The sequence below is a fragment of the Misgurnus anguillicaudatus genome, chromosome 11 (assembly GCF_027580225.2).
Source record: "Misgurnus anguillicaudatus chromosome 11, ASM2758022v2, whole genome shotgun sequence".
NCBI classification, from domain to species: domain Eukaryota; kingdom Metazoa; phylum Chordata; class Actinopteri; order Cypriniformes; family Cobitidae; genus Misgurnus; species Misgurnus anguillicaudatus.
In genome coordinates, this window is record NC_073347.2 from 22,827,781 (window position 1) to 22,842,956 (window position 15,176).

General features: G+C 38.1%; 2 protein-coding genes across 3 annotated transcripts in view; one reads left to right on the forward strand and one right to left on the reverse strand.

The window, feature by feature from the left end:
* Positions 1 to 2,220, forward strand: part of parga (poly (ADP-ribose) glycohydrolase a) — a 40,299-nt gene extending 38,079 nt beyond the window's left edge. Inside the window, exon 18 of the mRNA XM_073873331.1 lies at positions 1,294 to 2,220. Within this exon, the coding sequence (XP_073729432.1) occupies positions 1,294 to 1,475 (182 nt within the window). The 3' untranslated portion in view covers positions 1,476 to 2,220. The remainder of the gene's footprint in view (positions 1 to 1,293) is intronic.
* The window catches only part of c11h10orf53 (chromosome 11 C10orf53 homolog), a 43,459-nt gene that overhangs the window by 13,075 nt on the left and 15,208 nt on the right, over positions 1 to 15,176 (reverse strand). The gene's annotated exons all lie outside the window — the stretch shown is intronic.

Sequence of the window (15,176 nt, forward strand, 5' to 3'; positions counted from 1 at the left end):
CATTCAGAGCGATCTTTAAAACAGACACGAACATGCAGCCACTTGCCATAGGGCAATACTTTTGGGTTTAAAAAGTTGCGGAAAAAGTGGTGGATAATAGCGGTATTGCGGAAAGCCGGAAATACTTGTCATTGGCAGGGAAGCGGTTTCTCTTGATTGAGGAGATATCTCATCAATATACATTTTTCTTGAATTTAGTGTTTAACTCTTTCACTGCCATTGACGAGATATCTCGTCAATGGCGGTGAAAGAGTTAAACACTAAATTCAAGAAAAATTCAAGAAAAATTTGCTTACCCCATTGGCAGTTTTTTTTGCTTGTTTTTTTTAGGTCATTTTGCTCTTTAAGAAAATGCATCTTAATTTAAGAAATATTAGATATTTGTACTGAAAACAAGACAAAAATACTAAATAAGAAAGTCATTATTGCATTGTACTGACTTTTTATATATATAAAAATAAAGTAAAAAATATATAGACCTAAAAGGTAAAAATAGGGGTAAAAGTTTGGCCCGCATCATATTTACAATGTTAAAATCTTGCCCTCAAAGAAGAGTAGTTGAAGACCACTATAGTACTGTATGAGAAGCTTAAACACAATCTCATACGTATTTACAAGGTGGTTAATTCATATGAATTTGTTTGATTGCATCCATACCTTTTTGTGCCATTTGCTTTTTGCCCCCGTGATGTTTGGTGTAGGGTAAGTGCTGGGGTTTCATTAATTAACCTTCTATAATATGTACAATTGCTGTGAGATCGGGTTGGACGGAGTACTATACATTTTAGATGTATTAACCCAAAGCATTAAATGTCAATTCACTACATTTTAAAAGGAAGCAAATATAATTTTTAAAGCTGTTTTGTAGATCTATTCAATAAATTCAATAATTTTCATATTCTGACAGCCCGGGAAGAACGTTTTGGATAAGTAAAATGGTTCATTAAGGCTTTTGGACCTAGTTCATGTAATCCAAATAGTGCCCATTTGTTTTCTGCATTATTGAACGATTTGTTTTACCTAATGAAATGATTCTGTTTGTGCTGTTCAATGTGATTTTCTGCTTCAACTGACCCCGCCGTCGCTGTTCCATTTTTCCTTTGTGACATTTATTGAAGCTTTTTTGGGAAAACGCTGTCAGCTATCCATTGTACTAAAGTGGAGAACGCAGTAAAGCCAAGCGCTCTTTGATTTATGAATGGCTTCGGACTCTGCTGACGCCATGATGCTCACCATCCCTTAAATCTTTTTTCCCTTCTCTTTTTTCTCTCTCTCTCTTTTTCCGTCTCTCAGGCACTTTGTATTGCCTGTTAAAGCAGTACTCTAATGTGCTGTCTAAGAACACCCAGAGGCCTGATGTCAGTCTGTACGGGTTCCTCTATGAGCAGGTCAGTTCTGAACCAGACCCAGAACCCAACCCAGGTCCCAGCGCCAGCCACACTGAGCCTTCCACCTCTCCTCCAAACTGCCATTAATGCTGGCTAGTGACTGATCCTGTTTAAATGCCTTCTTTTTCTTCAGAAAGACAATTTAGGTGATTTTTAGATGTGTTTTAGGGAAACACATTATGCCTTTATTTCTACCAATAGGTTTCTTGGAAGTATGACAATATGTAAATCATTATTTTTGGCAAATATAATTCAGTTATTATTTTATTTAAGTTTTATGCTTGCTGACATTTATGGGACGACAGAGAAATCTACTGGTGGTCAGATTTACTGCATGAACTTGCGAAATTAAATGACCAGTTTAAAATTGGGAGACACAGGCATTGATTTTTTCCACTGCACTTATTCAGGAACTAACATCAATTCAGATTAAAATGTGTACTGGTGATGTCTAACACACACTATGCATGGAAAACCTCTAAACACACTAAGGTCCCTGTGACACTTGATTATAAAAGGTATTGCACAAAACCTATCCGATTTTTATGCCATATACTCGGAAGGGGAATTTGGAACATGTTTGATAATGAAAGAAATATTAGATGCTGAAGAAAGTACTTGTATGTTCACATTAATGGAAATGCTGCAATATCAAATTATCTATCATTTCTGCATGACATTTTTAGCAATTTATTACGCTTAAGGTTTTTACTGTTGTTGTTTTGATTACAGGAAACTTTATGAAATAATGCTGATATTTAAAGGTAGTGATTATTTTCATGTTGTGTTCTTTATTTTATTATAATTTGATAATTAAAATGGTTGAATCTGATATGTCTCTCCTTTGCGTTTTTTTAATATGTGAACAAAAATACAATGCATTTTCCAATAGTTTGTAATTCTGCATGTTCATATTCTACTTGTGATATTAGCAAACACCAGCTTTTAACAGCTGGATTGACTATAATTCAGCAGCTACAGAAAGATGAGCACAATTGTGGCTCATTAAATGTATTTTAACTTGACTCCTTATGGTGAGGTCTCCTTTTTATAATAAAAACATGTTACAGATCATTTTCAACCCAGCGTTCGGTCACAAAGGGACAAACCCCTTGGGTTGTAATTTAATCTATCCTGTGTTGTTTAAACCATTGTTGGGTCAAATATAAACATTTTCTGGGTTAATTTAATTTGACCCAGTGCTGGGTTGAAAATGACCAAGCATTTCTTTTAGAGTGTACGTACGCATAGATCAATGTATATTTAATTATTTATGCTCAATTACAAATTCAGTGGCAGGCATTGATATCATTTTGAAAAAAATATTTATACAAATAAATTGTGATGTTCAAGGTGTATATAGATTTATACAGAGTGCATGTACACTCACCTAAAGGATTATTAGGAACACCATACTAATACTGTGTTTGACCCCCTTTCACCTTCAGAACTGCCTTAATTCTATGTGGCATTGATTCAACAAGGTGCTCAGAAATGTTGGCCCATATTGATAGGATAGCAACTTGCAGTTGATGGAGATTTGTGGGATGCACATCCAGGGCACGAAGCTCCCCTCCACCACATCCCAAAGATGCTCTATTGGGTTGAGATCTGGTGACAGTGGGGGCCATTTTAGTACATTGAACTCATTGTCATGTTCAAGAAACCAATTTGAAATGATTCAAGCTTTGTGACATGGTGCATTATCCTGCTGGAAGTAGCCATCAGAGGAAGGTACATGATGGTCATAAAGGGATGGACATGGTCAGAAACAATGCTCAGGTAGGCCATGGCATTTAAACGATGCCCAATTGCCACTAAGGGGCCTAAAGTGTGCCAAGAAAACATCCCCCACACCATTACACCACCACCAGCAGCCTGCACAGTGGTGACAAGGCATGATGGATCCATGTTCTCATTCTGTTTACGCCAAATTCTGACTCTACCATCTGAATGTCTCAACAGAAATCGAGACTCATCAGACCAGGCAACATTTTTCCAGTCTTCAACTGTCCAATTTTGGTGAGCTTGTGCAAATTGTAGCCTCTTTTTCCTATTTGTAGTGGAGATGAGTGGTACCTGGAGGGGTCTTCTGCTGTTGTAGCCCATCCGCCTCAAGGTTGTGCATGTTGTGGATTTACAAATGCTTTGCTGCATACCTCGGTTGTAACGAGTAGTTATTTCAGTCAAAGTTGCTCTTCTATCAGCTTGAATCAGTCGGCCCATTCTCCTCTGACCTCTAGCATCAACAAGGCATTTTCGCCCACAGGACTGCCACATACTGGATGTTTTTCCCTTTTCACACCATTCTTTGTAAACCCTAGAAATGGTTGTGCGTGAAAATCCCAGTAACTGAGCAGATTGTGAAATATTCAGACCGGCCCGTCTGGCACCAACAACCATGCCACGCTCAAAATTGCTTTCCCATTCTGACATTCAGTTTGGAGGTCAGGAGATTGTCTTGACCAGGTCCACACCCCTAAATGCATTTAAGCGACTGCCATGTGATTGGTTGATTAGATAATTGCATTAATGAGAAATTGAACAGATGTTCCTAATAATCCTTTAGGTGAGTGTAAATGAGCTATTTATCCATACTTAAAAAAATAATGTGTTCGGTGTGCTTTTGACTTGTTCTTTGAAAGTAATGATGACAGGGAGACCAATTTTAACTTGACCTTATTTATCAGATTAACTAATTGTCCTCTTTTGATCACTAAAGTCTTCATCTTAATTTACTCCTGATGCTTTCAATAATTCATCTTGCAGCACTTGGCGTTCCAAAGATGATCCTTTCACAAAAATTGAGGTTATTAATGGGTCAAACCATAATGGGCTTGTTAAGTCATGAGGTAAGGAATACTGTTTCTGGGTCCAAGCCTCCACTCATTTCAATAGAGGATATTATTTAAACAGCACCATTTATTCATATCACACATTTTAAGCGAAAATGTTATAAACTCCAAGTCTCCAGACTTGTGGAATCACTGACAGCAATATCAATAATTCGTAAAAATCCATGTCCGATCGTCTCGGATTTTGTTATGGAGATAAAAATTAGGATCAAGTGTTTTTGGTAGGTTTGAATTATGATACGGGTGTATATCACTGTGATTTTTTGTTATTTCCCTATGGCATTTGGAAGCAATGCATGACGTCAGACTTAACAAGCTCATAGAAATGTAAATGTCAGTGAAATGAGTTACTTTCAGCATTTGTTTATAAGGTTTGCATCAAGAGTGTATCATATGTTGTTTTTTCAAATAACTGCTGCTTTTAATAAGATGTCTGGAAACAGAGGCTCCTGGCTCCATCTATTTCAAGAGCTAAAGTCAGAGAGCACCAAAATGGCATTTCCACTCATAATTACATGACCTTACTTATACTTGGTTACAAGATGCTTTTTTGTTCCAATCTTGGGTTTCGATTAGGCACTTTAGTGCTGCTCACGGACCAAACAGAAACGGTTGTTACAAGGATGAATGTGGTTGTTTTATTATAATGACATGTATAATAGCACCACAATCCTAGATCTACTTATACCAATGTGCAGATTACCATTTCACTCTGTGTTTTCATCTAATGTGAACATCTCTATTTAAAAGTGAGAGTTGCTGTATATTCCACATATGAAAGGATGTGCATGATGTGGGAAAATCATTGATGCGTTTGGCATTTTGCCACCTGTTGTCTTAACGCTGTAGTTTAATCATAAGCATATGATAGCAACTCAGTCATGATTGATGACAATGCTTTCTTTTTCTGGTGGTTGGCCACTAAGACTGATGAAACTAGTTTGAAGCTATTGAGGGGGTGGGAAGGTAATTAGCTCAGACTGTAAAATCCAGCAACATAAAGACCATCGATCTAGATGACTGAAATCACATGTATAAGAGAATTCTGCACATTCCCTTCGAACATTAGGAAAACCTAATTGTATGAAATGATTAAGAATTAGATTTAACTGAAAATATCAATGTTCTCATTATAGGCCCCATAGCACAACTCTGGCCTGATGTCATTTCTATAAATGTTTTATTGTATTCATTTTGAACAGTGATTGTGAGTTTGTATACTTGTCTGTTATTATTACTGTTTAACTGTTTCTCTAATCTGTAGTTGTTTTTTGCTGTCTCACTAAATGGTTTACTAGTTTAACCCATATTATTGTAAACCTTGCTACAAGTGATTTCAAACCAGATAACCTCATACAAGCCTCAGTACTCTTCAGTGTTCATTTATTTCTGCATGAATTTGATAAGTCAGCCTGCTCTGTAGTTAAAAAAAATACTATACAGTATTAAATGACAGAACGACAAATTCAATAATTGTAATTCCTTAAAGGGGCCATGGCCAAGACTTTTTTAAGATGTCAAATAAATCTTTGGTATCCCCAGAGCACATATGTGAAGTTTAAGCTCAAAATACCATATAAATAATTTATTATAGCATGCTAAAATTGCCACTTTGTAGGTGTGTGCAAAAATGTGCCATTTTGGGTGTATCCTTTAAAAATGCAAATGAGCTGATGAAATTCAAACACTGATCACAATGATGGTGGTTTGTTGCAATTTAAACTCAATTGTGCTTTTCTCTGCACTAAATGGCAGTGTTGTGGTTGGATAGTGCAGATTAAGGGGTGGTATTATTATAATAAGAGCTCCTTATGACATCATAAGGAGAGCCCAATTTCAACAACCTATTTTTTCATGTGCTTGCAGAGAATGGTTTACCAAAACTAAGTTATTGGGTTGATCTTTTTCACATTTTCTAAGTTGATAGAAGCACTGGGGACCCAATCATAGCACTTAAACATGGAAAAAGTCAGATTTTCCTGCCATGGCCCCTTTAAATTCAACAGGTGCACGAAGGATATTATTTTGTGAAGCACAGGTTTTGTGGCAAACATGATTATGATGGTTCATGAATGTTGATAAAGTATCATATTTCCTGTTTTTTTTTTACAGATTGGCTCTATTGCTTTGCAAATTGTAAATGTTTAATGTTTTTCAATTAACTATCAAAATCTTGGATAATTTATCTTACTCTAAACCAGAAATTACTTGAGCGTTAAACTGCAACAACCGCACCGTGCCACCTTCGAATAAAGGCAGATTTGACGTTACAAGATTATGGACAGGAGGGAAGAAACGCAAGCCAGAGGAAAATGTGACTGCATGTGATGAACTCAAGCGGATCTCTGCAGCTCAAGGTGACATTTATTTCTGAGCTCATAGAGATGAAGCAGGCATCTTTATTGGTAACATATGACCAGATGGGTACAGCTGTAAACAAACCGTAAACTCCATGCATCTTTGTGACTGTCCGACAATATACTTGCATCGTGTAAATGAGCAGGAAGCGACTGCGAGCAGAGGTTGTTTTAAATGTGCAAATAAATTTGTCATGTCAGGATTGACCAGAACTGCCGGCCCTGTAGCCTACATGAGGAATAAATAGTTTAAGCAATTTAACAGCGTTGGTATAGCTTTGTATAGAGTTATTTATGTTTTATACCTTTGGCAGACACATTTTTTTTGAAGAGACTTGGAGTGCTTTTAAGCTATTCATTTGATCAGTATGTGTGTTCTCTGGAATTTAGTCGGATTGACATCAGACACCAAAGTTGTATTGCCGTCAAGCTGTTACATTGACTTAACATCATAAACTAACCCTGGACTGACAGCAAGCTGTAACGTCAGGTTGATGTCAAAACCCAACATCGGACTGACATCCAAATGTAACATCCGGTTGACATCAAAACCAACATTGGATTGATGTCCAGATGTAACCTCGAGCTGACGTCAAAAACCAACTTTGGCCTGATGTCAAGCTGTATTGTCGGGTTGACGTCAAAACCCACCATCAGACTGACATCCAGATGTAACATCAAGTTGATGTCAAAAGTCAACTTTGGCCTGACGTCAAAAACCAATGTTGGCTTGACTTCAAAAACCAACATCGAACTGACATCCAAGTGTAACCTTTGGTTGACATCAAAACCCAACATTGGACTGAAGTCAAACTGTAACGTCAGGTTGATGTTAAAAGCCAATGTTGGCTTGACGTCAAAACCCAGCTTCGGACTGACATCCAAATGTATCCTTCGGTTGACATCAAAACTCAACATTGGCCTAAAGTCAAACTGTAACGTCAGTTGACGTCAAAACCCAACATTGGCCTAAAGTCAAACTGTAACGTCAGTTGACGTCAAAACCCAATGTCAGACTGACATACAGATATACCGTCGAGTTGATTCCAAAAACCAACTTCGGCCAGAAGTCAAGCTTTAAAGTCAGGTAAAGTCAAAATCCAACGTCAGATTGACATCCAGATGTAACATCAAGTTGATATCAAAAACCAACATTGGCCTGAGATCAAACTGTAATGTTAGGTTGATGTCTAAAACAAACATTAGTTTTATGTCAAAACCCAACATCGGACTGTCATCCAGATGTAACATCAAGTTGACATCAAAAACCAACATTGGCCAGACTTCAAACTGTAACATCAAGTTGACATCAAAACTCAACATTAGCCTAAAGTCAAACTGTAACATCAGTTGACGTCAAAACACAATGTCGGACTGACATCCAGATGTAACATCGAGTTGATGCCAAAAACCAACTTTGGCCTGAAATCAAGCTTTAAAGTCAGGTTGACGTCAAAATCCAACGTCAGATTGACATCCAGGTGTAACATCAAGTTGATATCAAAAACCAACATTGGCCTGACATCAAACTGTAACGTTAGGTTTACGTCTAAAACAAACATTAGCTTTATGCCAAAACCCAACATTGGACTGTCATCCAGATGTAACATCAAGTTGACATCAAAAACCAACATTGGCCAGACGTCAAACTGTAACATCAAGTTGACATAAAAAACCAACATTGGCCTGAGGTCAAACTGTAACGTCAGGTTGACGTCAAAAACAAACGTTGGCCTGAAGTCAAAACCCAACATTGGACTGACATCAAGATGTAACATTGAGTTGACACCAAAACCCAATGTTGGACTTACATCCAGATGTAACATCTAGTTGACGTAAAAAAACAACATTGGCCTGATGTCAAACTGTAATGTAGGGTTGACATCAAAAACCAACATCCAGATGTAACGTTGGGTTGACGTCAAAATCCAACGTTGGACTTATGTCCAGATGTAACATCGAGTTGACATCAAAAACCAACATTGCACTGTAAAAAATTAGCTGTAATTATGCAGCTGGTTGCCAGTAACTTACTTTAGAAGATAAAGACTGAAAATGTTTCATGTTCATTTAACTTTGAACAAACTGTTGCCAGTAAATAACATAAATGTAAAATCTACAGTAAGTTACTGGCAGCTAGTTGCCAGTAATACCCAGTAATACTGTAATTTCTACAGAATTTTTTTACAGTGTGGCCTGACGTCAAACCGTAATGTAGGGTTGACATCAAAAACCAATGTCCAGATGTAACGTTGGGTTGACGTCAAAATCCAACGTAGGACTTATGTCCAGATGTAACATCGAGTTGACATCAAAAACCAACTATGGCCTGACGTCAAACTGTAATGTAGGGTTGACATCAAAACCCAATGTCCAGATGTAACGTTGGGTTGACGTCAAAATCCACCGTTGGACTTTTTTTATCCATATGTAACATCGAGTTGATGCCAAAAACCAACGTTAGCCTGATGTCAAGCTTTAATGTCAGGTTGACGTCAAAACCCAACATCAGACTGACATCCAGATGTAACATCAAGTTGATGTCAAAAACCAACAGTGGTCTGATGTCAAACTGTTACGTCTGGTTGACGTCAAAAACAAACGTTGGCCTGACGTCAAAATCCAACATCGGACTGACATCCAGATGTAACATCAAATTTACATAAAAAAACAGCATTGGCTTGACGTCAAAACCCAACGTTGGACTAACATCCAGATGTAATATCGAGTTAATATAGTGTGGTTGCTTAAATATCCATGCAGCTCTATTGTTGTTACGTACCATTCTGTAAACTACTTTCCAGAAATAGTTTAGTATGAGATGTCCTTTGACAAATGAATAATGAAACATTTATGAACCAGTTCTGGCTCGTCTTGGAATGCATGTGTCCGTAATGCACAAGCCAACAGTCCAAGGAAACATGAGAGAGGTGTTTGTCCATGTACACTGCTCCACAGGTGAGCCATGTCTGAGACACCAGCTATGTCACAATAAAAGGTGGAGGATCATTTAACTGTACACACTCTAATCAGATTGGATCTGGATAAGACAGAAGATGTTTTATTAAAATAATCTACAAGAAGAATTTTTGATAAAGATCATATTCAGTCATTGGCACTGGTGTTCAGGGGACTGAAACAAGTCAAGTGCTCGTAAATCCATACATGTTATAGCGTCCCTGAGTAGTTATGCAAATCACGTGATTAATTCTAGCCTAATTAGACATTTTCTTTCTTTTGAAAATGAAAATATCAAAGAGATTGCTGGAATCAAAACAGGTGGTAATATTTTCCCTGCTTCCTCAAATTAATTAACGAAGTATCATAGGGATTTATTAAATTCTGTCTTTTGGCAAAGGCATTTTTTATCTTTTCCTCTTACCATCCTGTTGGGGTTGTATGTTCAACTTGGTGTGAATCCCTGGGAAGTTTTCAGTCATGTGTTGTGTTATTTTTCTGGTTTGTGCGGGTCAGCAAGCCTCCAGTTAAGGAATTGCACTTTCTGGTCCGGTTTGTTCATAAATGTAAATGATCAACTTTGTGTATGGAGATATTGAATCAAGTTCAGTCATCTCTCAAATGCTTTTAGGTAAACAAATGAGAAAATTAGACCCCAACTAGACCCTCATCTTTACAGCAGATCTCCATCCCATAAAGTCCCTCAGATCTGATCACGTCAATCGACATGCTTGGTGAGAAATCCTATACTCAGTACTGCTTTATGTATGAGGATGAAGATGTCTTTAGTATCAGCTATAATTACACTGTAATATTTGATTTAAAGACAAAATTGATAACTTCCATAATGCTTGAGGCTCATTCTTAAGATGTTTTCATATTTTATCCACCCCTATTGTGTGTTTAATACTGTAACTGCTGAGAGAGATGCACTTTCTTTGTACAGAAGCTCTTTTAATAATTGCAAATAAACTATTGTACTTTATAGGCATCTTCTACCTTATATAAATGTTTACTTTTCTTTTACATATCATTGACATTGTCTCTCTCTCTCTTTTGCTAACACGACTGCATTAACCAGCGTTTGCTACCCGAGTTGTGTGTAATGTAATTGGTGGTTGACCTTGCGAACCCCAGCCGCAATATTTATACGTCACTGTAGCAACAAGACTGCGCCCATCCGCCGCATACATCTCCTTTTTAATTATGGACTGAAAATTAGATTGTTGGAGCTGACTGAAAAAAATCTTTCATGATATGCTGGTATTGGACATTCAACGAATAACAGACCCCAATATTATTAAAATTCTAAATATTAACTATTAAATATGCTAAATGTATATTTCCCAACTGTGCTGTGCCGTTTCCGAGATGCCCATGTGTGTAATTCAGTCTTTTCAGTTTTGCCAAGGGCTTCAAAAGACCATTGGAAGTTGCTTTCCCAAGCTCATAATCAGAGCTGATAGCACTTCATATTATATCAGATCAAGATTATTGTAATGAACTTTAGTATCGCTGCTTGTACCAGTGCTTGCATTTTGGTTATATGGTGACTCATATAGCTAGATTAATGGAAAGGGAGTGTGTGTGTGTTACTGGCTGTGTAGTCGTGTAAGTGGTCAGCCAAACAATTCCTCATTTAGCCATTACAGATTCCTGATCTCAGACAGCGACAGCGGCTGGAGGGGAGAGACAGAATCGCAAGCACAGGTTAATGTTATCTGAGATAAAGGCCCATAAATCTTCCCCTTTGCTCCTGTCGGGTCCGATTGCCTTTAGTGTCTACAGAATAGAAGGATGTAGGACATGTTCTCATAACAGATCGAAAAAGAGAGTAATAGCCAGTGAGAAGATCTCTCAAAACGTGCCTTTTTTTCTAGATATACTTGCATTGTGTGGGTCAGGTTGGGTTTTGTCATAGTTTTTTCCCATAGCCTCCACACAGCTAATGAGGGTGTGTATTGAACCAGAAGGCACTTAATTTCGGTATGATGTATCTTTCCATTCGCTGCCCTCTTTATCTGCGTTGTGGCTTTAATTACATTTGCACCTGTCTCCTCTTATGTGTGCTCCTATCTTGAGGAGACCCATGTCTTCTGATAGACCCCGTGTTATGTACAGGATGCATAACTTAACTATGGTTGCTTGCATTGAATGGATTTGTTTCAATATTTAAATTTTTCACTAACCATGAAATTAGTAATAATGCTAAATTTACCAGGTGATATAATTTTTATATTACTTATGCCATAATATTTTTTCGTAAAGGAATTTTAGGGTTTTCCTAAATGTCTTATTGTGTGTGTACTTCAGGCATTAAAAATGAGTGATCAGGATTGTGAGGTAAAACCTGAAAAACATCACAATATTAATTAATATAATAATTAGGGATGTGAAGATAAATGCCAATATACACTACTAATACCTGGCCCATAACGATTCTGAATCGCATATTATTCACAGCTATTTCATGTATGGCTTTTGATCAGTAGCCTAATGCTGCGTTTACACCAGCCACGGTAGAGGCGTGAAGCACAAGTGATTTCAATGTTAAGTCAATGTGAAGACGCATTGACATGCGTCTGGAGCTCTCGCTGCGCGAATGAGGCGCCTGGTGCGGTACGAGCAAATGGTGCTTTTTTTTGCATTTTGCGTTTGACGCGAATTTGCGGCTGACGCCCGAGTTGAAAAATTTGAACTTTGGCAGAATTTCACACAGCGTTAACCAATCAGGAGCCTGCTTGCTGCTGTGGCGGCAGCCCCCTGAAGGAACGCTTGATATTGTCCCTAAGTAGTCACCTGGAGCTATACGACACAAGTCTTATTTCTATAGAGACAGGAATAAAAAGGAGCTTGCTTGAAAGGGTGTCAGTGAGGACATTGGGCAACCTGGTAAGTTGTAATACACATTTCACTTTTAAGTCACGTGACATTTATCGACCCGCACTGTTTATTTTCCCCCATAGTAAGGTTACCAAATACAAACCGGTAACTCTCTCTGTAAATGCACAATCAACATCAGTCATCTTGCAAACAGACAACCGCATAGCACTTGCTCCTCCCACAAGAAGCGGATTTTGCCTCTGATGTGCGTCAAATGCTTGCTTTTTCCGCGCGTCTACTTCGCTCTAGATGTGCAAATGCATTCAAACTGTTCAAGCGGCAAACTAGGCACGGTAAATGCGATTTTGACGCCTCAAACGCGGTTGGTGTAAACGCAGCATTAGTCCTTATCGATATGAAATTACTGTTAGTTTGAGTCGTTTAAAACATGCATTTGAAAAAGAAACACTCATCAAACATAATCATTATACACATTCTTTATTATCACGAAAATCTTGAATATCCTTTATTTCCATTTCCTGGAGCTGCGTGTTTATGGTTCTTTTTTTGCAGCGCATATTGAGTTTATGCACGAGAGCGCCCTCTGGCTTTTGGATGTAGTGGGATTTCATCGTAATTCATTGAGAACCATAGCAAGCATCATTGGCTGATATATCGGTGCACCCCTTATAATAATATTTAAATTGCACAGCTCCCAATTACGCAGTCTAATACAAAAATTTGTATTTGTTGCTTTTTATTTAAATGTTTTTGCTTCAATCTGGCTCGGAAGAATCTTGTATGTGCAAGACATTTCAGTTGCCACCAACCACATTTTGGGGGAAATGAAACTACACTCCTACTGAGAGAAATCGTACGCAGACTTGAGGTGGGTAAAGGTTAGATTTCTCTGATATCATCTAATATGTGCGCAGAAGCGTTTCTTCATTCATCATTAGTTGGTTTTGTGCTTTGACTGATTTACTTAATCCTAACATTCATTTATACTGAAAGGATGTAATTTTGGCAATTTTGATGAGCTTATCACTTACATTATGTTGGTGTTTAATTATACTCTAGAAATGAATGCATTAATGAAATAATTTACATCAATGAGAATGTGGGCAAATTTGCATGAATTTGCTTTGATTGTTTCAGATGTCATACTGGGGTGGAATTCATGTTTAGCAACAATGTGGTGGATACAACATACGTTTGAAACTCCATCATGACGTTTTCTGACAGAGAGAATGCTACAAGTGGTTAGAAAGTTGGGCTTGTAACCCAAAGATTGCTGGTTTGATTCTCAAGACTTTCAAGAAGCGACTTAGGTCCCCCTGATCAAGGTGCTTTTCCCCCAGTTGCAGTGATGCTACGGGTATGTGTGTGTGTGTGTGTGTGTGTTTATAACTTACAGTGTGCATGCTCACTAGTCACTGAAATGGGTTGCCATTTTTTCACTTAATAAATGCTAATATACACTGTCTTAAAGTGTCTTATGTTCTTGTGATGCTGCAGAAGCGGGTCAGGGAGTCGTCTATGAAACCTTTCACCTCAGTGAACTCCCTTCTTATTCCACACATGGCAACATCCACATTGTGGTCAATAATCAGGTTAACAGCTTAACAGGTTAGTTAGTGGTGATAAGCTTGTGTTTGTATGCAAAGACATCACCCCTGACCTTTCAGTATGTTTTAGATTGATTTCGCTATCTGTTGCCAGATTGGATTCACCACGTATCTCCAAATGGCACATTCTTCTCCCTACTCCACAGACATAGCTTGTGCGCTCAACGCACCCATCTACCATGTCAAGGCTGATGTTTCAGAGCTGTGATGTATGTGTGGAGAGTCGCTGCAGAGTGGACAAACACACATTCAATAAGCATGTGGTGATAGACCTGGTAAATACTTGAGTTCCAAAAGTTCCTGGTTTGAGAAGCACAATCTTTTTCAAACCCACTGAGGGTCTGTGGAGGTTGCATGGGATTTTTTTTTTTAACAAAAAGTGCATTTACATGAATGCATTTGGCAGACACTTTTATCCAAAGTGACTTTGGATGTATTTTATCAGTATGCATCTTTCCTGCGGATCAAACCCATGACCTTTTGCAGTATTAACGCAAAGCTTTACCAATTGAACTACAGGAACACATGCAAAGTATGAATGCAGTTTGTTGATTATTCTTTTATTGTTTAAAATTTGAGAATAACACACACGCATATTGTGTATTGATGTTGATGACGCATTATTGTGTTATCGGTGGTTTTGTGCACAATGAGATTGGGCCCACTCAGCCTTCTTAAGCCTATGTATGTTTACTCATGGCCTTCTTAAGCCATGTTTACTCAGCCCTTGATGTACAACCAAATCTTTAAAGAGGAACACGTGCTTAAGAAGTATGCCGACAAGCACATCTCCGAGGGGGTTGTTACACTGCAATAGTTTGTGGTTTGTGTCTCTATGAAAATCTAATTATTGAATCATTAAGCAAGAGGAAAATGTTATGTACCCACATAACAGACTGAAATGTCCACCTGGAATTACTCCCACGGTTCATCCTAATTGACCTCTTTAACCCGAGCTGAACCACTTTTCCACAACTGTTGATTTCCTGTGCTATCAGGAAATGATGCATTTCCTGTGCAGTTTGTACAATGTTTCCTGACAATTGATGGAGGTTTAGATGTTGAGCCGGTGTCTTTTCGCTCTACTGATGACACGTTTCTCACCCGTTGACCCAAGCTTTCCTTCTCTGATGGGCTCGCAGCTCCCCCAGCCAACCTCAGATGTGA